The 25,605-nt window shown below is 38.3% G+C and overlaps 1 protein-coding gene across 1 annotated transcript in view; it reads left to right on the top strand.

The window, feature by feature from the left end:
• CLPTM1L (CLPTM1 like) overlaps positions 1-24,883 on the top strand; it is a 30,251-nt gene extending 5,368 nt beyond the window's left edge. Inside the window, exons 5-17 of the mRNA XM_080583060.1 lie at positions 532-610; positions 5,881-5,998; positions 8,506-8,600; positions 9,884-9,968; positions 11,034-11,137; positions 12,347-12,412; positions 13,932-13,982; positions 16,022-16,104; positions 17,970-18,004; positions 18,306-18,361; positions 18,445-18,489; positions 21,199-21,314; positions 22,588-24,883. Coding sequence (XP_080439186.1) covers positions 532-610; positions 5,881-5,998; positions 8,506-8,600; positions 9,884-9,968; positions 11,034-11,137; positions 12,347-12,412; positions 13,932-13,982; positions 16,022-16,104; positions 17,970-18,004; positions 18,306-18,361; positions 18,445-18,489; positions 21,199-21,314; positions 22,588-22,672 — 1,018 coding nt within the window. The 3' untranslated portion in view covers positions 22,673-24,883. The remainder of the gene's footprint in view (positions 1-531; positions 611-5,880; positions 5,999-8,505; positions 8,601-9,883; positions 9,969-11,033; positions 11,138-12,346; positions 12,413-13,931; positions 13,983-16,021; positions 16,105-17,969; positions 18,005-18,305; positions 18,362-18,444; positions 18,490-21,198; positions 21,315-22,587) is intronic.
• Positions 24,884-25,605: the final 722 nt, after the last annotated feature.

Raw genomic sequence — 25,605 nt, 5'->3', positions numbered from 1 at the left:
GCAGCCAGTGTTTACATGGTCCTATGCTAGGTAGAGCATGTGCTATTGCTGAGCTAGTAGGTGTCACTGGGGCTGGAGAGGAGGGGGGGAGATGGTGGAACGTTGTCATTGCAGGAGGAGAGGGATACTTGAGACAAAGGATACAAATATATGGTGGTAAACCTCATTGTGTTTCTCTTTGGCAAACTTTTAAATTTCCTCTACCCTTGTTCATGCAACAGCTTCAGCATCATCACGGCTAATTTCATTTGTCTTTCATTCTTTTTTGCTTATTCTTTCTACTGAAAAGTAAAAACAAACTGAAAAGAGAAATATAACACGCACACTTTTTATGCAGACATCTCTCAATGAGAGATTCCAGGCTAGCAGTTGCTTCTTTCATGCTGTGTGTTAAAGAATAATGTGTCTGAAAAGATGGTGGGAAATACCTACACGGGTAGATCTGAAAGTGCTGATTGAGTGCTAACTTGAATAAAAGTAGTTTTCTTTTTAGATCACTACAGTTATAAAATCCATGTTTAAACATCCTAGGGTTCAGTTGGGGAAGACAGTGCATTACCTTCCAATATTATTTATTGATCAGCTAAGCAACAGAGTGAAAGATTTGATGGTGAGTAATAGAAAACCTTTAATTACATTTAATAGTTTTAACAGTAATCTTCAATGTTGTTATAATTAAGATTTTCTTCATAGGTTGTTTAATGAAAAACTATAAAGTCACGAAAGGACTATCAATGACTGTTGTTTAACTTAACGTGGTCAGTTGTGGCAACTGCAGAGTCGGAATCTGCATTTTGAAATATCTGCCAAACGCTCCCTTCTGTTCTGTCAAAGGATATTTGGATTCCATCGCTCCTGCCTTTTGGGTAGATATGAAGGAAATCTGCAGCAGCAGCTGTGGTGGGAGCAAGCACATGAGCAGTTTGACTCTTTAAACCGTTTGATGAAGTTGTGTTAGCGTTCCAGAACTACTCCTAGTATCTTCTAGGGAAATGAGCACACTGAATACAGCTGGTACTGCAGTAACATGGGGGTAAGAGAATAGCCACTGACTTAGTTCAAACAAATTCACTTGTGGTTAAATTTTCCAGTGGTACCCTCTATCATATTAGAGTAACTTGAGCATACCTGCTGCCAATACACTAACAGTACATCTAACGAGTTTATGCACTCAGATCAGGACTTGAAAATGTCGGTGACAGAATCACAGAAGGATGAGGTTGTTAGGGATCTCTGGAGGTCTCTAGTCCAGCATACGTGCTCAGAGCTGGGGCACCAAGAGCAGGTTGCGCAAGACCTTGTCCATTTGGGGTTTGGATAATATCCAAGGATGAATACTCAGCAACATCTCCGGGCAACCTGTTCTAGTGGTCATTCATCCCTGCAGTAAAAACAGGTGTTTTTTCATACATTTAAATTGAATTCTCTATTTAGCTTTTACCCAACTCTTCAGTTGGAGGATATCATGCAGTTTTGTTACTGCAAGTCATACATTGCAGCCCCCTGCATCTAAGCCATGTTCATCCAGCACCTTTTAGTTAAGCTCTGCATTTGTTTTTCAGTTACACCGACTAGAAATTAGGAATCAGTGACTGAGAACAAAAACCTTGAATGCTTAAGAATGTCTCAGAACTGTTAAATGAGCATATCTGGATTCAGCATCTTCTAGGTGGGAGCTTTGGTAGATGCAAACTTTCCATAGACCTTATAAATCGCCTTTCCAATTCATAAACTTCAGCTTAGACAAAGAATTTTGTTCCTGAATGCTGGGGAGAATATCCTTTAAGAACATTTCTACCCCATCCCAACCTTGTTTGGCAAAATAAACTCCTCCGCATTTCAGTTACAAATTTTTGTACCAGATAGTTCTGTCCAGTATTTCATTAGATACTCTTGTAATGTCTTTACAAGCAGTCACTGTCCTTTGTTTTGAGTTTCTTACCACAGCTCATTGTTAAGTTCAGTACATTCATATGAGTTTCCAACCGGTCATGTGCCCTGTTTACAAATAAACTCAACGTTCTCATGTGGCTAAGAGCATTCCCACAGCTGTCATGCATGTCATGGTCAATGCTATTGCAACTCGCAGTGATAAAGATCTTGAGAACGTGCTGCGAAGACTAATCTATCAAAACTAGCAAAATTTCCCTTCAGCGCTGGCTTATGTAACTTTTCAGTAGCGAGGCAAACTGCTCGCAAGCCCTACAGAAAGTCTGGTCTAATGTTATGTGTCCCATGAGTTAATGAGAGGGGTATTTGAAGAACAGGAAAGAATAAGGGAGGAAGGTAATACAGCTTGTGTGTGGAGTAAGGCCAGCAGTTGACTGTAAATAGGGTATGTGTGTTATCTGCTTGGTATGCCTGACCTCGTCATGGTGCTGAAGATGGATTTTCCCTCGTTCTGCTAAGTTGTGTAGGTTTTGAACTGACTATGATTTTCACCCAGCTGTAGGTCTTAGAAGTACTAGAATTTAGTACAGTATGATGACTGTGTTTCTCATGTTGACTACTACATAATGCAGTGAGTGAACAGTGGGCTGATGGGTCAGGCTCAGAAGGTTTTACTAACTGGGGTTACACCAGGCTGGCAGCCAGTCACTAGCGAGGTTCCTGAGGGATCCATTTTAGGGCCAGTTCTCTTCACTGTTTTTATAAACAACCTGGATGCAGGACTCAAATGTGTACTAAGGAAGATTGCAGGTGATACTAAATTAGGAGGAGCTGTTGATTCCCTTGAGGGTAGAGGGACCTTACAGAGAAATCTTGACAAACTAGAGGGCTGGGCAATCAGCAGCAGCATGAAATTTAACAGGAGCAAGTGCCAGTTTCTGCACCTGGGATGGAGCAACCCTGGCTGTACGTACAGACTGGGGGACAAGAGGCTGGAGAGCAGCCCTGTGGAGAGGGTTCTGGGGTTCTGGTCAATGGCAAGTTGAACATGAGCCAGCAGTGTGCCATGGCAGCCCAAAGGGCCAGGTTTAGTCCTGGGGTGCCTCAGGCACAGCGCTGCCAGCCGGTCAGGGGAAGGGATTGTCCCGCTCTGCTCTGCACTGGTGCGGCCTCACATCGAGTTCTGTGGACCGTTTTGGGTGCCCCAATATACGAAGGACATGAAACTATTAGAGAGCATCCAAAGGAGGGGCTACAAAGATGGTGAAGTGTCTAGAGGGGAGATGTATGGGGAGCAGCTGAGGTCCCTTGGTTTGCCCAGCCCAGAGCAGGCTGAGGGGAGGCCTCATGGCGGCCTGCAGCTCCCTCACGAGGGGAGCGGAGGGGCAGGCGCTGAGCTCTGCTCTCTGGGGACAGCGACAGGACCCGAGGGAACGGCATGGAGCTGGGACACGGGAGGGAAGTGTGAGATCTGTAATCTTATAGACAAAATAGGTTTAATTAACAGTGTACATAGATGAAGGACTTGTGACCACGTGAGAGTCAAAGAAGGGAATTCTGGAAGACAAGAGGTGTGGAGGATGAGAGTCACCGTGGAGCCTGAGGCATAGATAAATAACGAGATAAGAGCAAAGACTGCTACAAGGCCCAGGGGAAAAGAAAAGTAACAGAGCAGTACCAGAACCAGGCACAGGATCAGGGGGTTGCAAAAAGGTATGTAACAGCCCAAGAGATACATCAAGACAAAGATCAGCAGATGACAAGACAAAGGGACCAAAGGACTGTAAAGAGGGGTTGGAAGGTTTTTGAAGGAAAACATCTGGAAGGAAAGTGTATAAAAAGAATGTAGCCAGGTTGCAATAAAGACTCTTACTTCATCGCACTAAGAGTCCATGCAGATAGTCGCCGCAGGGAGGGTCAGGCTGGTTGTTAGGAAAAGGTTCTTCACCGAGAGGGTGGTCGGGCACTGGAACAGGCTCTCCAGGGACATGGTCCTGGCACTGAGCCTGCTGGAGTTCAAGACGCGTTTGAACGATGCCCTTAGATACATGGTTTACATAGTCCTGTGCAGAGCCAGCAGTTAGTCAGTGATCCTTGTGGATCCCTTCCTACTCAGGATATTCTGTGATGCTGTGTTCTTACACATTCTCCCCAGTACTCTGGGTTTGGGGATTACACAGGATTCTGAAGTAGTAAAGGGAATGCATTAAAATTCATACTGCAGAACTTGTTTGCTCTGTTTACACACTGCTTTGTAGCACTGATAGAGTGCTAGAAGTAATATGTGATGTTCTGAGGCCTTACTCCAAGAACAGGTTGTATTGCAGAGGATTGAAAACTTCCTAGTTTTCAAAGGCTTAGCAAGCCTCACGCACCTCAACTAGGTTGAGGCAACACTTGTAGGCTTGTAATTGTTCCTTAAGAAAGAGTTCATTCTTCTGATCTTGACAAATTCATTTAATTTGCTTTTGGTGTTCAAGAATTTCTGTCTTGCGTGGCAATCTAGTTGTCTCCCTGCACAACTCCTATCTCCTTAGTAGTGCATTGTGTGCACAGAATGTTACTTGCCTATGTATTTGCAAAATTTGTGTGTTCTGTCTGTCCTGAATAGATAAAATTTCTTTCCATTTTCTGCCAGACATGTTGATGTTAACTTTGATAGGCTGAGAAACTGGAATGAGAATGGAGGGATTACAGGCATCCTTTAAAAAGGAGAAGCCTGGAAGACCTGCACGTAGCTTTTGATAAAGAGCACTAGAATCTTGCTAGCACCTTCAACCTTCAGCTCTAACCTAGTTGTTTTCATTCTGTTTTTCTTCAGACTGTTTGGAGATGCCTGATAGTTTTCTTTCTGCTGGATTTATAAAACTCTCACAACTTCCATTTCTTTCCCTCACATACATTTGTGTTCTGCCCCTCCCACCCCCCCCCCCCCATAGGGTCATGAGATTAAGAATCATTTGTACACACTGGAGGGAAGAGGGAATGGAATGGGAGAGTGAACAAAATCCCCGATTCACATCTGGCTCTGATGTATGGGGAGGCTGAAAGCATTTTCAGTAACATTAGGATCAGAAGAAGCCCATTCATCTCTGATAAGCGTCAGCTAACTGATTACTGTAGAAACATACACAGTGTAGAGTAACAATTCTGAAATGGGAATTATGATTGAGTAGTAATTAGCATCTTGAACTGTTACCATTCAGAGTGCCTGCCTGTCTGTAGTCTTAAACTATCCTTGAAAGTTTAACACGTACTGTGTGATCTTGTGCCTAAGTAGCTGTGGAGAGTTCTAACATCTCTAAGGACAATATTTTTTTCTTTTGTTTTAAAACTATTTCAGAGACAGTCAACAAAAGGAGCTGTGGCAATTTAAGACTTTTTTTTCAACTTAAGGAGTCCCCAGATAGTTCTCATTGTAATTAAAAGGTAGATGAGACAGGAGAATTAGGTTAAACTTACTTGTGACACTGTGTATGTCATGTTTTACACACAGGGCATCCTGCTTAGCTTTAGCTGTGGTGTTTTCAGCATTCTGAGCAGGCAGCAACATCTTGCTTCACCATCTTTTGTTTTTGTATGAATTGTTATAATCTTCACTTCTCTCAAAAACAGCCACAGATTAGTAAATTTAGTAAAGGTGTGACTGGGGCCTTCAGAATATGTTTTGCTTGTCTTGTCTTCTACCTTATCATAATCTTATCATATACATCCAGAGAAGAACTATCAGAATGGAAAACTACCTTAAGCACACTTTTCCCACTTTAGCTGAGACCAGCAGAGGGAGCTTAATGTACACAGTAACAGTGAGGTTGCTATAAGATCTTGAACAGAACAAACTGTTGATTTAGCACCTCTTGGAAAAAAAAACAAAAGCAAAGATTTCAAGACTTAAAGAGGTCAACTTCTTAAGTTGTGTGAAAGAATGAATGGAAATAATTGTTGCAAGGTTCTTCTATTAAAAATAAACTATTTCTTTTTGAAATTCAGGTTATAAATCGTTCCACAACGGAGCTACCTCTTACAGTGTCATATGACAAAATATCTCTTGGAAAACTCCGATTTTGGATCCACATGCAGGATGCCGTGTACTCCCTCCAACAGTTTGGTATGTTTTCATCTTTAATGAGTTTAGGTATCAAAAAAAGCACCTTTTTTTCTTGTACATATACAGGTGACATTTAATTGTGCCTGTTTTTTGGTTAGCTGGTGAAAATATTTAGTGCTACAAAACTTAAATTGCTTTACCTTAATAAGGTAAGGTTGGAAATAAAGTGTTGACGTGGTAGGAAACGAGTGCAGAAGTTAATTAACTTTTTGTTTAAGTATTAACTTTCGATTTTATTTGGATAGTACTACTGTGAAAGCATAACAGGTCAAAATAGAGGAGAATATTTCACCCACAGGTTTCCCCTATCATCCATGGAACAGAAAAGCTGTATCAGAGTTATATAAGCTTTATATTAGCTATATATAGCCTGTCACTCTGGCCATATACCTGTGGTGAAATACAGCCAGGCATAGCAAAGACTTTGGGCTCAAGCTGAGTGTAAGGAAAGAATCTTGGTTGCAATCATACTACTTCTGACACTTCAGAACTGGCTTTCCTCTCACTTTGGCTCAGGTCAAGTACCTCAGTTACAAATATATAGGATAATTCAGATAAACTGGAGGCTAAACTGTTAAATTCTGTATTTGGCTTAAATGGAATGGCTTGGATTTGGATGGTGTTGGGGATTTTTTTAGATTTTTTAACAGGTGAATTGGTCGGACAATTTTTACTGCATTTTGATTTTATTTGGTTAGCTCAACTTTGATCGTAACGGGCATCTGTGCTGAATTAAAACAAAACAAAACTCCTAAAAAGAGATGAAGGAAAGACCTAGAGAGAGAGACTGTTTCAGCTTCCAGTTACTGGAGTAAGTGTACGCTTTCACTGTGCAGTTCTTACACTCTGTGTCAGTGATGGTGTAGCAAAGCTTTTACTGCCTTTAAATACCTGTTCCATTGATGCAGACCTTTAGGAGTCTAATCATCCTCCTTAAAAGTCTACATCTTATTTTCAAGGTCATTTTCGCTGATTTAGTTTTCTCTCACTAGACTCTGGTTGGCTTCTTTAGGCTAGGGTAAAGAACTGTATCAAAACTGAAAACTGAACTGGTGTTGATGTATGCAAATGGTAGGGCTCTTCCTGATCATCGCTTTTTAAGTTCTTTAGACAGCAACTTGAACTTTTTTTTTCAGGCTAAGAGATCTTGTAAGCTTCCATGCTGGATTAGCTTAGTGATTCTTAAATCCTTTGCAATTCATCTTTTTGTATATAATTCAGGTAGGTGTGGTATTTTGCTGGTTTCCCAGGTGATGTACACAGGGGTGTTGCTGCATCTGTACTACTCAATGTTCTTGTTCACCAAAGTTTAGTCATTTTAGTAAGAGTGAGGAGTTGGTTAATCATGATCTGAGTTAGTATTTTACGATGGATGACATTCATTGCATTGATTCCTGAAAAAAAAAGATAGATACACATATTATATATATACGTACACGTGTTCTGATTCAGTCATATATATCATACACATGTTCTGATTCAAAATCCAAAATTCCAAAAATAAATAAGCTGTGAGGACAGCTGATGTGACAAGTTAAAATAAATTGGTGCTGAACTCAACAGTGTTATAACTCGAGCAAACTATTCAAATGTCAAAAAAGCATTACATTATGGTCTGAAAAAGAAACTTGGACAAACACAGCAACTGACTGGAGGGTATAATTGGAATAGAAGACCCTCATGGGATCAAAATGGATTTCAGGAACTTGACAATCTGATGCTGGCCGCAAGAGCTGTTCTGCGATCTATCTTAATGCTGACTGAAAGAGATCAAAAGCATACTGTATCATTTGGAAAACGCAGTCCTTCATACTGGCAACCATATTTATCACAGACAGCTCTAACTCTTTGAATTAGCGGTCGTCCAATAAGTAACAAGATGGCAACATTCCTCCTTTTTTGATGTGATAAGATGGTAAAGAATATGTACGCAGCTTACAGGTTGTGATTTCTGCAGGATGCTTTTCCTTTTACCATTTATCAAGGAGAAGCTGCCAAGTTAATTCAGTGAGGGCCAGCAAAAGAGCTGATGCCTAATCCATTCTCTGGGGTCTGTAATGCTGCATATATGGCCAAGTTTTTCACTGACCGTTGTTGTCTTCCACAGTGTACTCCTTTTTTCATTTTTCAGTCTTTATTGTGAAGCTCACTTTTCTTGCATAACTTCAGAGTTCAGAGTGAAAGTTGAGTAATCCTTATTCTTCTTACTTGGGCTAGAATGACCTCCCGTGTCTTGCCATTTGTGTCTCTGTTCAGCCTAGGTTGTATTTGTAAAACGTGTTAAGAGAACACCAGTATGCTTGTAAATGATGGTTTTATTTAAGGCTACCCAAATAACTAGCCAAAATATATGTAGATCGGGTTCTACCAGTAAAGCTGCCATCTTGTTCTGGATTTGTTTTCTTACCAAAACCACATGCAGGTTGAAATAAGATTCCTTTCATACTGGACCTAACAGCAATTAACTGTCAACTACTTCTTGTATAATTACTTGTTCTTTCTCTTAGGGTTTTCAGAAAAGGATGCAGATGAAGTAAAAGGAATTTTTGTTGATACTAACCTCTACTTTCTGGCTTTGACATTTTTCGTAGCAGCATTCCATGTAAGTGGAAAAACTTGGGATTTTAGATACTATAGCATATAAGAAAAAAAGAGGGTGTTTGAACTTCAGCTCTGTCATTTATTGAGAACTGTTCTTAAGAGTTGTAATTTCAATAGAGCAATAGAAGTGGTGTCTGGTGCAAGTCGGCTGTTATTTCCAGTAATACAAAAATCTCATAGAAGATAGGAATGTGAGATAACTAGGTATAAACTAACAGTCTTGACTGAAATATACAACATTTAAGTTTATTATAACATCTTTTAGTCAGAGTTCAACCGGAGACCTAAGAATTAATCACCTGTTAACAGTGGTTCAAGCTTTCTGCAGAGTTCTCACAAGATGTACCACTGCAGCTGCATAGACGCAGCACCAGTAGTAGGGTTTGAATCTCTAACTTCTAACCCCAGCAGAAATTTAGATCAGTCAAGCTAAATTACTTCACAAATTTACTGCTGTAAATCATGGAACTTGTGGTTATGGGCATGGTTGTTTCTTCTTGCTGTGTCCCTTGCCATTGGCATTGTGGGTGTGTTGGTTTAATGTGACTCTTTGTTACAGTGAACAATTTTTTTAGACCTCATTGTTTTACTTTAAACATTTTTGTCATCTACAGTTATGTGGAATACAATTCCAGTCGTCTGTGAGAGATGAGAATTTGCTGGGCATGTTATTTTACTTTATATTCCCATTAGATAAAATTAATTTGGTTGGAAAGTCATACGTTTCCCAGCCATATTCTTTTTTTTTTTCTCTGTTATCAGATTGTAACATATCTGCAGTTTGGGACTAATTTTTTTTCTGAAATTTTTTATTTTGTGTACCATTTACCCAATTTAAAAGAAAAAAAGCTTTTTCATTAGAGTTCACTGACCCAAGAATTTCTTGAATCTGTGATGCCTTTTTTTTTTTTTTTTAAAGTCAGTGAATAGATCTGTGCAAAGTATTTGACACTGTCCCTCACGATATCCTTGTTTCTAAATTGGACAGACATGAATTTGACAGGTGGACCACTCAGTGGTCCATAATCTGTCAGATAACTTTCCTTACAGGGTGCAGCATTGTAGTAGTAGCAGTACATGCACTTCCTCCTGTCTTTTTACAGCGCTTTTGAAGCTTTGGGCTTTTAAAACAATTTTTCTTTTTTAGCTTTTATTTGTAGTACTTAATCATTTCTCTTGTGGGGCTATCTTAAAAATTTAAGATTAACATTTTTAACAGTTCAGCTGACAGTCTTTTATTACTGTCTGTTTTCAGCAAATGAGAATTTTTCTTGCTATTTGCAGCTTCTCTTTGATTTCCTTGCATTCAAAAATGACATCAGTTATTGGAAGAAGAAGAGGAGCATGATTGGGATGTCTACAAAAGCAGGTATAGCCCAGCATGCAAAGTGGTATGTGTGTGTATAATATATACTGTCTGTTTTTATTCTTACTCGTTCTATGTATGAAAAGACAATGGCTAGCAGGCTGGTTCCAACTTTGTTAGTGTGATGCTCAAGTATTACTTCTGTCACTTCCAAGGTTTGACTGTCTTGCAATAGAGAATAAGTTTAAGTCAGTTACCATATTTCCCTTGCTGAAGGAACAGAAAAATGCTTTAAGAAAAGAATGAGGAGAGTGGAAATATCCTGTGGGTGGAGAGAATGTGCTGTCACGTAATTTTGTCCTGCAAGTCCTGTGTGTTCCTTGTAGATAACTACCAGAGAATTTCAGATTTAAGTTCTAAATGCCAGTTAAATAAGTGAGTAAAGTCAAATCGGAAAGACTGGGTGACAAGGCGGTTTCTAATCTTACTATCAAAGTGTCAGTCTTTCAGTCTTGAGTAATTGGTGGTTCCATTCTCTCATTAGCAAACTTTAGTCACCTTTCTGTATGTCTCTCTTGCCCTGAGTGAAAACTGACAGGCAATTGCTCTGAAATAGTGCAGCGTAATTGTTGATGTTTGAGTGTGTTGTAGCTCTTCCTCTTCCCAGTCCCTCTTCAGTCTAATCTAAGAACTACTTGGTAGACATTTAGAAGCAGTCAGGATTTTGCAAAACCTGAAAAATAACCCTAAAATACTGTTCTTAAAATTTGCAAGCATTGAATTAGTTGTGTGAGGTTCAAAGACTGTCGTTATCTCACAGCCTTTCAGCTTTCATAAACTTAGTTCATAGTAATAGAAACACACGGTTGAATTGTCAATTTTCCTTCCATCTTTTGGGATGAAGATTTCTTTTTTTTATTCAGTATTTATTTGTCTCTTTATTTTATCTGTCTGGATATATAGATCACTGTCTGTTTCTAGGACTGCTTGATATATCAAGATGTGTATCCACAGAAGTTCATGCTTAAACTGCTTAGGACGGAATTACAATAAATAGGCCAACAGTCATCTGTCATCTCAACTGTTCATTTAAATATTAATAATCTCCTTTTTTTTCTCCCCATCTAGTACTTTGGCGATGCTTTAGTACTGTAGTAATATTTCTTTTCCTTTTGGATGAACAGACAAGTTTATTGGTACTGATCCCAGCAGGCATCGGTGCCGTGATTGAGGTGAGTTGTTACAGCTCTAGAGCCAAGTAGCAATATTCTCAGTAACATCCACCACCTGTGTCTGGAGTCTTCCAGCATTGTTTAGCAGATTATTTCATGGCTTGTTGTAGAAAAGGAATGCTAAAGTAGTTAGTGTTAAAACACTGCAGTAGTATGGTGTTGTAGCAGCATTGTTCATGTGGCTTTCAGTGGTAGAGAAGTCAGTGTCCCTTTATCAAACGACTAAGCTGGGAGTATCAGGTTTTTCTGGGACAGGCCAGCTGGTACGGTGGAAACCAAGCACAGAGCTGTGCTGAGGCTCCTTCCTGTCACATCAGCTGATATGCATCACTTGTGACCAGGCATGTTTATACATGTGAAAGGTTGTGTCAGCAACCTTTCACAAAACCCTTTGTCAAAGAGCAGGCCATGTACCATCAGACAATGCCTCAGGTCTGCAATTTTCTCCCTGGCCATGCCTGAGGTGCTTGAGGAAGAGGGAAGGCCTGACGGCTGTGCTGGTTACTCTGGCAGGCTGTGTCCAGTCAGTGGGCTGCAGATGCTGCTTAGGAGCCTGCTTATGTGCAGTGAGGGACAAAGTCAGCAGTAAGGAAGGGGAGATCTCTCTACCTATACTGCTTGAAGATCTATGTATTTCTCAGTATTTAATAATATATTTGGGGCTTTCAGGTGGACTTTTTGACTACACATCTGTTGTAGTTGCAGATAGCCCCTGTGAACACAAAACAGTTCTGAATTTTTAGATAGCAATTAAATTGTTGAATACAAAGCCACAAGGTGACCCTTAAAAATTAGTGTATAAAACAAAATAAGCTTTTGCAAAAACTATAAACAGCAATGCTATGTAAAAAATTACTTGGCGGGTGGTTACTGGAGGGTTCTCCAGTCACCTTCCCTAAGGTGCATGCTGAGAGCAGCTGACTCCCACCAATGCACCACAGTTCAGATGTCGTGGAAAGACTCTGTTATTTCACCTCAGCTCGTGTGGGGACTTAATAGTGCAGTTCCACAATATTGTACTCATCTGGTGACACAGCATGTGGTTTGTATTGACATGCAGACGGTGCTGCAATCGGGCTGTTGCTGCTTTATACACACAGGGTGCTTAAAATATATATTCTAGGGTCTTGTTTCTGATTTTATGAATCTTGCGTAAGAATTTCCTTTGGGTAATTCTTTACGTATACATTTTGTTTTTGTTAATCACAGCTCTGGAAAGTGAAGAAGGCTTTGAAAATGACAGTCAAGTGGCAAGGCATATGGCCCAAAATTCAGGTACTTTATTGGTTTAACAGTTACCACTGTTGAGATTTCTGCCTCTTACAGTAGCTACTGTAGAGTACTGTACTGTGCAACTTGGCTTTCAGTGATATGAAGATTTAAAAAACTGTTTAAGGTTCCAGTGTAAATCTCTTTATGGATAGCTTAATACAAAAACTGGGTGAATAGTTTCAAACTTAAGAATTTCTTCGATCAATTCTGTAGAAGCAGCAGCAATTTGTATGTATTTGTGATCTGAGAAATCTCAGAATTCCTCTGTCTGTCCTGCTAGATCTTGACAGATAGACCTGGGCTCCTACCACTGCGTTGGAATCTTTAACTGATACTGTGATTTGAACTAAGGAACTGAATTTTCTGTGAAGCTGTAGGCATAACTTCTCCATTGTGGAACTAATGAATGTTGTGACATGTTCAGGGGACGCGGCAGACTTTTACAAATCCTCTGAGTAATAGTTTAAGTCTAAAGACTGTCTACAGGGCATGCTGTGGCAGCAGGGATTGAAATTAATGCAGATTATAGTTCCTTTTGTTTGTTTGTTTGTTTACATTAAAAACAATTGTACAATCTGCAGTGTTTACTTTGTAAGAAGAACAGAGTTCTGTGCTGCTTAACATCTGTACATCTTAAGCAGCTGATAGCTCTGGTTGCTCCTTGTTCCTGTTCAAGGAAATGTGTTTGTTTTCTTTAAGATTCAGACATTTTTTGTAAGACTACAAGAACACTGTTGAATTGCCTGTCTAGGTCGCTAAGAACGATATTATTTCAGCCTGGAAACAGAAATTGGTTAGCACTCATATTACCATTTGAAAGCATCTGCATGCTCAAAACACAATAACTTGCAGGATAAGAAAAACCAATTCATCAGATGTTTTTCTTTTAAGATGCGGTATTTTCACAGTAGTTGCACTTTGCAAGCTACCTTGGCACTTGCTGAATGTTGATCCTTTACCTAAAAGGTGGTGAACAGTGTTTTCAAAAACAGTATTGTTGGACTCTTTGTAATTCTGATCAAAATGCTGCTTTAAAAAAATAAAATGTTAAATTCTTTATTAACCTTTGAGGAGACTATTAGTAAATCGGTAGTTGAAGGTGGAATTTAAGAGGAGGTAATCCATAGCTGATGTCTTCATGCATGAAATGATAGTGTCTTTTAATAATTGCTTCCTCTAACTTCCAAATTCTTCACAATGTGACTCTGGTTTTGCTTTGAAAAGCAAAACTGAAAAGGTGAGCTGTCTCAGCACCATTTTCCTAAGCTAAAAAGACCAGGATGTTTGTTGTAAAATATGAAGAAAAATACTAAACTTCTTGGCTACTGTGTATTAGCAGGCTGCATTGGACGTTTGAATGACTCAGTTATATAGAAGAACTGATGAGATCTTTGAACTATTCCTGTTACTTTGACTGTCTGAGCAGTTCAGTTTGCTATTTAAATCTCAACTTAGGGAGTCAAACAGCAAATGCTTTTTTCCCCCAGCTCTGACTTAATTATACGTTTTATGTGTATTGCAGTTTGGTACATACAATGACTCTGAAAAGAAAACCGAAGAATATGATGCACAGGTAAGAAGGAATCCTGGGACTTCTGATCTATAAAGTCGATATATCTGGTCTTCTGATTGACTTATTTTGCTCGTTATTCATCAGATCTCCTTGGCTAAAAAAAAAATAAATTAAAAAAAAACACTTCACTATGATTTATCTTTATTATTTTTAGATTAATATTTAATCATGTCATAAATGTCATATATGAAGAAATATGTCTTGAAGACAGATGTGAAGAATCTGTTTAGTTTTACTGGGATTCCCTACACTTTTGAGTTCTGTTTGACGTCATCTATTAACTTTACAAATGGAGATGGAGGGGAGGCAGGCATTGGAAATTTGTTCTTCAGTTCTTTTTGGCCTCCTGTGTGTTATTTTTAAGTTGCTGGACTTCTTGCAAGCTTCGTGATAGTCAGGCTTTTTGATCCCCCAAAATTGTCTCCATGTTCCTCTCAATAATTATGTTTAGCCATTCTGCCTGGGGACGTCTGAAGTCTTCTATTATTCAGAAAGTAGGCCTATTGTTATAAAAAGAATTGCACAGTAGTTACTTAATAACAGTTTGTAGGTGGACCTGCCTTGAGATTGGGGAAGTCATGTTTTGACCAATCATATCAAGTTTATATATAATATTTTTTTTATCTTGATGGAACAGAAAACATGGTCAATTGATATCATCAGAAAAAGAAGTGGCAGAATTATCTAATGAATCATGGAATGGTTTGGGTTGGAAAGGACCTTTAAAGACCATCTAATTCCACCCCCCCTGCCATGGGCAGGGACACTTTCCACCAGACCAGGTTGCCCAAAGCCCCATCCAGCCTGGCCTTGAGCACCTCCAGGGATGGGGTATCCACAGCTTCTCTGGGCAACCTGTGCCAGCGCCTCACCACCCTCATAGGAAAGAATTTCTTTGTAGTGTCTAATCTAAACCTACTCTCTTTTAGTTTAAAGCCATTCCCCCGTGTCATATCACCACACTCCTTGACACAGAGTCCCTCCCCAGCTTTCCTGTAGACCCCTTTTATGTATTGGAAGGCTGCTATCAGGTCTCCCCAGAGCCTTCTCTTCTCCAGGCTCAACAACCCCAACTCCCTCAGCCTTCCTTCATAAGAGAGGTGCTCCAGCCCCTCAGTCATCTTTGTGGCCCTCCTCTGGACTTGTTCTAATACTTCCATGTCCTGCTTGTGCTGGGTGGGGGTCCCAGAGCTGAATGCAGTGCTCCAGCTGGGGTCAGTGTAGCCCAGGGTATGTTTGGGTTTCTGGGCCGTAAGCGCCCATTGCCAGCTCACATTGAGCTTCTCATCAACCAGCACCCCCAGGCCCTTCTCCTCAGGGCTGCTCTCAATCCATTCTCCACCCAGCCTGTATTTGTGCTTGGAATTGCCCCAGCCCAGATGCAGGGACTTGCACTTGGCCTTGTTGAACCTCATGAGGTTTGCCCAGGCCCAGCTCTCAAGCCTGTCCAGGTCCCTCTGGGTGGCATCCCTTGCCTTCAGTGTTTCGAAATTACACAGTTTTAAGGAACACTATCTGTTTTTTGTACTGGAAAGATTCAGACGTCATGACATTAGTTTGATCTATGGTTCATATATAGGAATTGGTGCATTCATAACAAGGACTAGAAATTTTGAAATTTGAAGCTAGAATCTGGTTGAAACATTTCTCTGAGAAATAGAATTGTAAGTGACTTACCTGAAGAGAAGTATCTTAAAGGGTTACCATTTTTATATTTTCATTACAAATTTGAAAATCAGTATTTGTACTTATGATGGTGGAATGAGTTGAACATAGTTAGCAATACTGGTGTTAAGCTACTCTTACACTGATATTCATAGCGCTTCTTGCAGCTTATGCTCCAAAGTCCTTGGTGGTCCTTGGCTCAGCGTTGGAATTTTCACTATCTCTTGAAACAGAAGCATACTGAAAATAATAGTAGACATTTAAAAATATGAAAAGATTTTCAGAGAAAAAAAACACGTAGCCTCCAGTTGAGGCCATGAGAGATCTACTGTATCTATAATGTAAACTAACAAACTATATTCTTTGTCTATTAGGCTATGAAGTACTTGTCATATTTGCTCTATCCACTGTGTATTGGAGGTGCAGGTTACTCCTTGCTGAATGTCAAATACAAAAGGTACTGTAAATCTATAAACAGTCTTAAACAGGATAGAAACATTCCCCGTTTTTTCTGTATTAATTAATTGGAGATGATGGAATGCAGAAATCGGTTTGTGTGATTTCTAAGCTAGGAACTGAAAAATTCAATAGGATCTCAAGCTTTAAAATCTATCTGTCTTTTAACATCCTGTAAGCTACAAACTGTTTCAAGCTATGGAACATGTGCTTTTTCAGAACTAATCTGATATTACTGTAGTATTCAATAACTTGCATACAAGATTAAGCTGTCAATCAGAAGAAGGCTGCTATTGATGTTCAAGAACAGATCAGATGACAGGAGAGAGAAGAGGTGTACAGTGGTTGAACCTTTCCAAAAATGGAGAGAAGCAAAAACTGTCCCAAAATTATTTGCTCTCACCAAGGGATTCTTATCATAGAATAGAATATCCCGAGTTGGAAGGGACCCTGTTCCTAAATATGTTGGCTAGGATGGCAAAAAAGCAAAAGCATTTTTAAAGAAGGAACCTGTGCTCCATTAGAGGCGTGGGCTTACTGTGGTACAATACTAAAGATTCCACATTTCAGGAAAAGGTGAAACTCCTGTCCACTTTCACTCAAAATATAGCTAGTTCATTTTGTACTGGAGAGATACAGACAAGTAAATGAAGTAAATTACACACCTGAAACTTTGTTTCAAAAAACAAACTTGCAAACACAAGCATGGTGATGGCTGTGTAGGCATATTTTTCAGAGTCTCTAGGCGCAGAAGAGATGAGAGGGAGAATGTGCAGTACCTTAAAATAACAAGAAAGAACTGTTGCTGTCTACATGGGCTGTAGAACTCGTACTAGAAACTGGGGCAATATCCAGGCTATTAGAAAAATAGCTTTTTCAAAAGGTTCTTGTCTCAGAAGTTGACAAACATACAGCATTTTAAAATTCTGATTCTCTTGCAGAATTCTTAATTTCATTCGGTACTGCAAAACGCTATATGCCAGGTGTTCTGGGAGCTGTAGCTTGAAGTGAAAACATGTCATAGAATGTTTATCACTGTTAAATCTCTTCGTAAGGGAATGTGATGGAACAGATAATCTTAACAGTGGATTATCCTTTAATCTTCCAGGCATCTTCTGATGTATTTTGTAGATGCTTGTGAGTTAGTGAAATGCTGCTATGGCTGTAAGGTTGCTATTAACAAGTCAGTAGTGCAGCAGTGCAACTTTTGTTTTAAATAATATAATCTGAGCATCACGATTATTAGCTGTTCTTACTACTGCAAGCAGAAGTAGGGAATTGGGACCATCTGGACAATCTGTAACACTACTAACAATGGAGCTAAGGTTGTCCTTGTTGAACGTCTGGGGAGGGGTTGTTAGATTTAAGGAGAGAAAAAAGTAGGTTTCTTGCGTTTGCCTTCTTTTTATTATTATTATTAAAGTGCTTGCTATAGTGGTTTGCACTGAACAATATTTGTTGTCAGAAATTTAATTCCTTACAGTGTTGTGTGTCTTTATTTACATGTCATATGTCTTTATTTAGAATATGGTGCTATCAACAGAGACAGCGTTCAGTGCACAACATTACCTGATGACAATTTGCATGCAGAAGTCTTACAACATTCTGAAAAAGTATAAAAAGCAGTTGATAAAGCTCTCCAGAACTGCTGGATGCACTGATAATCATCCATCTCTTAACTGTTAGCAGCTTCTCTGGAGCCCTCCCTAACAAAGGGAGAAGTGCAGTATTTAGTTCATGCATAAAGTAATCCACAACGTAGCCACTTCTTGGAGTAGTCAGCATACTGCCATGTAGAGGACGTATGACAGGCATATATTTTTGGCTGAGGTGAAAAAGTAACTGGGCTGCCTTTCTTGTTTGTAGCTGGTATTCCTGGTTGATTAACAGCTTTGTCAACGGTGAGTCCCTTCTTATTTCTCTACTATTCATATTTCTTCAAATGGAGGCCAAGACTCAAAAATAGGAAGTCACTGATACCAGCTAGATCAGTGTAATCTAGTACAACAATAACTCGACTGTGGGTTCCAAAATTATCGTGGTGATTGAGAAAGGGAGAAGAGCCAAGAAAAATCGAAACAGAAGGATTTAGATGCATCTTCTTTTTAGGATTATGTGTAAATCTCTAACTGTGAAAGTATAGTTGCATGGTGTACTTCTGTTATGCGTATGTCTATAAAATTTTCCTTATTTTATCTTTAGGAGTGTATGCTTTTGGATTCCTCTTTATGCTGCCCCAGCTGTTTGTAAATTACAAGGTGAGGTTGAAAAGCAATAAAAGACAACTTTTCTAGTCTCTTTGTGCAGACTTTATTACTAACTGATATTTTTCTGATCCTAGATGAAATCTGTTGCACACTTACCATGGAAGGCTTTCACATACAAAGTAAGTAAAGCTCTCATTCGAAGGCTATTGCTGTCACTTCGGAAATATTTTTTCTGTGGATCAGCTTAGTAATACACAGCTTAAGGCTGTGAGTGCTTTTCTTCTTGTATTAAGAACTAAACTGCCTGTAAAATCAATGTTTTTTTTGCAACTGTCCTTAAAAATAAAAAAAAAACAAACCACAATTTCAATTTTACATGATGACTTCCATATAATGAGAATCTCATCCAATCTAGGATGTAGGTAATACTGCTTTCTGTGCTGTCACCTGTCTCAGTTTAATACATTATTACATCAAAAGAAGGGTTATATCAACAAAGCATAATTCTCAACAAACCAATAGGACCACTAAGAAACCTTATTTTGGCAGGCTCCAGGAGCTACCAGAGACAGGAGTAAAGTACACATTTGTGCCAATGTATTGCAATTCTCCAGAACATAAGTACTTTAAAAGAAAGTGTTAAAAGCTGCTCTGGACACTGTCCAGTTCTGAACAGATAATCTGAGGCAAAAGAAATAAAACGAAGTACCTTTCATAGCTTTTCCATTTCTGTGAGCCTACAGCAATAGACCAAATTTCTGATGCTGTAGTATCTTTAAGGAATAATGAGGCATCTAAGAAAAACAGATTGAAATATAGCTGATAGCAAAATAGCAACTAAATGGTATTCAATATGGAAATAAACATCTAGTTTTTTAGACAGATACTAGGCAAATTAGCATGTCTCTTAATAAAGGGGAGTAAAAGGTACATTAGTGAAGTAATTTCACAATACTGCGTTGGCAACAAAATACAGTAACTGAGCAGAGACATCAGCAGCTAAATAGGTAACAAACGGACAGTGTTCGAGCAATGGGCAACCACCTTCAAAGCAGAACGTTCTTGCTGAACAGCCTTTTCTTGCAGAGTGTTTATGGTTCCCGCTAAAAGATGCCAGAAGCCGTCCACAACAAGAGCTTTTGTGTGTGTAGAAAAAAGTGTATGATGTTTTCAATTATGTTCAACTTCTTGGGCTTTGGAGAGAGTAATTTGCTTTTTCCTAGTGGATATTTAAAGTTCTTTGCTCTCCGCACTTTCCTGTAGAAAGGATAGTCTGAGGTCTTTTCTGGGATTTTTGGTGGTGGTGTTTTGGTTTTGTTCTATTTGGGTTTTTGTTTTGTTTGTTTGTTTTTGAAATAAGAGGTTTTTTTCCCCTAATTCAGACTTTTTTTTTGTTTTAAGACTGGCAAAAATGAAAATCCTCCTAAATTTTCATTTTCTGTAGCTTTTACGTTTATGCCCTGTATACTTCAATGACGTGTACCTTTAAATGAAGTAATCTCAAAAGAAAACTAGCTAGACTTACTACTGTTAGATGAGCTGCCTTGATGTATTCAGTTTCAGTGGCGTTTGTGGACTGCCTAATGCCTGAAGGAAGATGGCTTTAGCTTTTTCTTCCTTTCATCATGGTAGGATCACTAACTTGGAAAGGCCTACTTTTTCAGCTTGCCAAGTTTGTTTTTTTTTTTCCGCAAAAAATCTTTGCATAGGCTTGAGAAGTGCCATCCGTATTCTTTGATCACTTCAGATTGATGAATTTGTTTTGACTTGTCAGAGGCAACTTTCCTGTTGTAACTAATCACAACTTTTTACTGTCAAACACCCCAGTGTTCCAGTGATGCTTTGTTTCATCATGTGTTTATTTTCAGGAGCAAGTCCTTTTCTGGTTAGAGAATACATGATTTTCTTCCCTTCTTGTGGCATGGATTCATGTACAGTGAAGTCCAAGTAACAGCTTGCTAATAGTGAAAGGAGAAGCCCTATGATTGACTCGTGACGAGATTGTTTGCTATCCCAACAGTGAATATTCTTTGCTGAACTTTTTTTCCCAATGTTTTTTAATGAGTTAAATCAGGTTATTGCACCATCTGATGAGTACTGGAACTGGTACGCTGTAAGAACTGACTTCTAGCCTTCCTTGTAGACTAGAAACCAGTCCAGAGGAGTTGCCCTACTCTTTATTTCACTTACCTTCTCTGTCAAAATATTGTCATCTTTGCATGCTCAGAGCCTCTGCACTGCTTTCCCAGCAAATGGCTGTGAATTTAAACTTTCTCACTCAGGGAAAAGCAGTGAGAAAATATTGCATAATTGCTTCAGAAATAGAGCCTAGAGTATGCCTAGTTGAGTGAAAATGGCGTAGAAAATTACATCTCAGGTAAGGGGTGGATGATTGCTTCCAGGAGAGTGCTGGAAATGTTTTAAAATCTCCTCAAGGCTGCCAAGCTAATGTTCTTAAGAACATAAAATGAATAAGTTTTTACACAAATTTCAATTTCCCCACAGAAAATGAAGGTGACCTATAACATTTTGTAAATCTTAAATCATTTGCATAAAGGTTTTTTGCCAGTTTCTTGTAAAGATCTCACTGGAGTTGAATCCGTATTTTTCGCTTCGCTTAGTAGTACACTCACTTACCTGAAGTAGACATAATTCATTTTTACTTGTAACAGTAGTGGTGTGCTGTATGACAGTATGGCCTTCATTAAAGGAAAGCACTTAAAGTTTGCAATAGTTAGTTTTCCAGCAAAACCCTCAAATAGCTTTATAAATATGAAAGCCTGTGTACCTACTGAAAAACGCTAGGAAGCCTGTTTCCTGTATCACTGTATGACAGATGATTTCATTTCTTCAGAGCCTATTAAAATGTTCTTTTGTTTTATTTGTAGGCATTCAACACCTTTATTGATGATATATTTGCTTTTATCATCACAATGCCAACGTCTCATAGGCTGGCGTGCTTTAGAGATGATGTTGTGTTCCTGGTCTATCTTTACCAAAGATGGTATGCCTTTCTTTAATATGCATAAGAGGTTTTTCAACACTGTAGGTGGTTACAGTCTTAATGGTATAAGAACTAAAAAAATAGTTTGGGATAGAATTTTTAGTATAGAGTATGGTCTGGATAATGGTAGTTGAGCAAATGCCAAGCAAATGGGAGTGTTAGAGCAAGGAAGCCTGAAAAGAATACTTAATAAAATAAGAGGAGCAAAAGCATCTTCCCATAACTGATATATTTTTCTGGACCCTTTCTAGCATGCAAAGAATGTAGTCAAGTAAGAAATTCCTCTTTTCACAGAACTTACAGAATTCTTTTCTGCTACCCCTTTCCCCCCCTACTCCCCAAAACAGCAATCCTCCTTTGCAGTAGATAGTTTGCTAGTTGGGAGGAAAAAAAAAAAAAGTAAAAATAAATAAATAACCTGTGAAATGAAGACCTGAAGTAAGACAGAGGAAAGCAATTCTTAAGATTGTATTCACAAACCTGGTTCGGAGTTCCGAGCTTCTAATCCTCACTGAGGGGCTACTTGTCTACTGTATCTGAGGCACGCTTCCCAAGTTGCGAAATGCTAATGAAGGATGTTTTTTGGTGAGGAATTGCCCTCCTTTGTTTTCTTCTTTATCTAGTTTCCAAACACAAGTTAACAGGTTCTCTTGTGAGTTGAATATCTGGCAAGTTTCTGATTCTTTAAGTAAATTCACATGGGGAAGAAGGCTATACGCAGTAGTCATTAAAATATTATTCATAAGTTAAGCTACGGAAAGTGTATTCTTGTTCCCAAGAACAAATATTTCTCTGAGCTAACAAGAATTCTAAGCTAAGTTCACATTATACCAGAATTCTAAATGTGAACTTCACTTTTAGGTTTATCTGATTGCACATAAAAGTAGTAAAATAGGTCTCCTTCCAAGGTATTTTTTCCAAAAAAAAAAAATAAAAGCACAACAACTTCTGATAGGGGCTATAACCTGGATTCAAGTTGGAGAAGTGTCCTGGATTGCTTAACACTCCAGCCAAGCTTTAGGGAAGCAATCATGAGGCCTTTTTACGAGACAACTGGTTAAGTCTTAGTATGAAGAAGTTTGTGTGTCTGTATCTAATGTATCTAATTTTTAAGACTGTCGTGTTTTTAGGCCATAAATGGATATAGAGAATACAATAAGAAAGGAAGTCCCTTTTAAAATTAAGTAGTACAGAACTGCTTAAATATCCTCCTGGTAGCAGATAGTATTATATGTAGCTAATCTTTTTTTTTCTTCCTTTTTTTTCCTGCCAGGCTTTATCCTGTGGATAAGAGCAGAGTGAATGAGTATGGAGAATCTTATGAAGAAAAGCCAAAAAAAAAAGCTCATAGAGAATAATTAAGAATTGAAGAATATTCTGACCCCTGGACTCCTACTGGTTACGTGTATTATCTGGTCTAAGGAAGGAAAAACTTATTTAATAAGAGTATTTTTAAAGCTTATGACAGAACTACATGGACTATACATCTTCTATATTGCCAAAATCTAGTTTTGATATCCTCCTATTTGAAGATCCTGTTTTGTCCTCACAAGGTCCACGGTCTGCCAGATGTCATTAGATAATCTTCCTGCATTTAATCTTCTCTTCAGTGAAAACCTTAAGTGTCTAGACCATTGTAATTAATATCCAAATCTGTGTTTTTAAGACAACTTGGTAAGTGGAAGTGTGGTACCATGCCACTACGAAAAGTGAAAAAACAAGCCAGTGTGTTGCAGCAGAGTCAAGCATTACTGCCAAACTGGAAGCTGTCAAAAATAAAGTGTATAATTACTGGACTGTACACTAATTACAATTCTTTCTAGTTTGAGAATGGAAATCATTGAGATTATTATAAAAGTTGTATGTGGACATTTGATTGAAGTTCATAGCTTAAAGATAATTTTGTTGGAAATAAGGATGAGACAGATGGGATTGTTAAAATTCAAATTGTGGCCATGTCCTTAGCCCACAACATGGCAGAGGGCATCAGTTGTCTTAAGCAGAATGAAGATGTGAAAAAACTATAACAATTTCTTTCAATGTGTATCCAAGTTTATATAATTCCTTCTGCGTTGTTGACAAACCTTATGATTTCTTGGCATAGCAGGTATTCATGTAACGCAAATCATTATGTGCTAGGAAAGTCTCTTAACACATCTTAAATTCTTCATGATGTGGTATCCCGCTGACCTAATAGGCCAATTCTTTCAGGCTTCAAGTGGAGTAATTCCTTGGTCCTTCTCTTCTCTCTCTATTCTGTTTATACAATGAAACACATCATCTGGGTGCAATGGCTTTTCTCGAATGCAATACAAGTTCAACAAACTAACTGGAAGCAGAAGAAAAGAGCCTGGTAAAGAACAGATGTCTTCCTTTCAAACAACTAAAAACCCATATTCCAAGAGAACAGTTCATTAAGGGAGGTATTTTCATCTATTTATATCAAATTAGTCCAAATAATCAGTTTGAAGTTGAATTGTTAAACTAAACTGCACAGATATATCTAGAGATTATGGCTCTGTTTCTAAAAAGCACTTTTCTTGACAACAGTGAGTGAAATATATAATACATTCCTTTCAACAGCAAATAAAATGTGATTCAAAAAAAAAAAAGGAAAGAGATATCCAAAAGGCAGAATTCTAGTTCATAATTCTAGTTATGGTTTGGTCAATAAGTTTGCAGATTAATCCTAATGATTTTTAAGCTTCTTCATTAAATTGCACCCTATTTGTGCAAGGCTATTTAGCTTCAATTTGCCATTGATTGAAAATATTAATTAAGTAACTTCAAAGAACACAGTTCTATTCCTGTAGTCTTTAACTACTTTATGAAGTAGATTTTATCCAGTTTTGATGCTGAAGAAGTCTGAACATACAAATACTTGAGTCCCAAAAAAATATGGAAATGCGCCTAGCTTCAAGAAGTCCCAGACATAGTATAGTCTGTCTTATCCTGAAGTCCTTCTTACTTGCTGCTGGCAATGGAAGGGAGTCTTGAAGTGAGTATTTAACTCATGTTTATCTTAAGGTCTCTTTATGTTGTTAATTGTAAATAAGGAGGACTGTAGATCTGTTGATGTTAACATTAAACATGCATAAGCCTATGCAAAGCTGGGGTTGTATTTGCTACATCTTGTATCTTTTTTGGATTTGTTTGGAAGAAGGTCTTTGCTGTTAAGCAAATTATTCTGGGACTCCTATTTCATAATAGTAATTAAATGTGTGAAAATTTTTCTTGATACAAATGATGCATATAGCACATTCCCTTTTTTGTGCCATTTCAAAACAATTAAGTCATCGGCTTTTAAAAGTCCAGAATACCATATTCAGGTATTTCTGATGTTTCAGCATCTATTTTTGTACGTAGCTGTTGAAAAATCGCTCTTGCAACTTTACATACAGTGAGTTTATTGATCTTCTGTCTTGCATTTCTGGTGACAATAACCTCAGAATATTCCATACAGTAGTCATAAAGAATATAAAATTTTAAATCTTTAAAATGAACGAGACTTTCCTTTTTCACTGTTTTATGCATTCCATTTCCAAATAAAAGACTTGGCATATGGAAGAGAGTTATCTTTTGTTGCTGGAATGTTACTGAAAACTGTGTAAGTAGTGTGACTTTAGAGATATTAAACAAAATGTCTTAACTTTAGTTGTGGAAATTGTTAGCTTAAAACAAATACGGAGTTTTGTATGTGGTTAAGGCAGAAGAAAAACTTCTTCGGTAAAATTTCATTGAATGTATTGCAGCTTATGCTGAATTATCAGTCTTATCTATAGAAGAGTTCAAGAGTAACTTAAACACTTCCTTGCAAGATTCACTGTGGTAAGCAGTTAGGTGACCATCTCACATTCTTATCTTCATTAGGCATGTAATAAGTTTTAAAATTGAAAGAGTAGTGATTTAGGTTTTTATTTTGTTTAAGAGTTTATTGGGAAAATCATGTGCTTCTGGAATATAGCTTTGCACAGCACTTCATAGCATACAGTAATGTAGCAAGCATGATTCTCTAAGGAGCTCCAGCATCTGTACCTCAGTGCCAGAAGTATTGACAGATAATTCTGTAGAGTTTGTTTGCTTTTAAGCATCGCATTTTCCATTTTTTTCCATCAGATGATAAATCAGATCATTTTGATTAAGTGAAACATATTTACTAGTAATGCTGATCCTCCTTATATTGCAGCTTACTGCTTCTCATTGTCATGAGACTAGGCTAATTCAGGTGGGAAAGGACCTCAAGAGGATACAGTACAAGGAGGATACAGTACGAGCACAGCATCTTTTCTTC

The sequence above is a fragment of the Anser brachyrhynchus genome, assembly GCF_964034855.1.
Source record: "Anser brachyrhynchus genome assembly, chromosome: 2".
Lineage (NCBI taxonomy): Eukaryota > Metazoa > Chordata > Aves > Anseriformes > Anatidae > Anser > Anser brachyrhynchus.
This window is presented reverse-complemented; position numbering and strand designations above follow the sequence as displayed.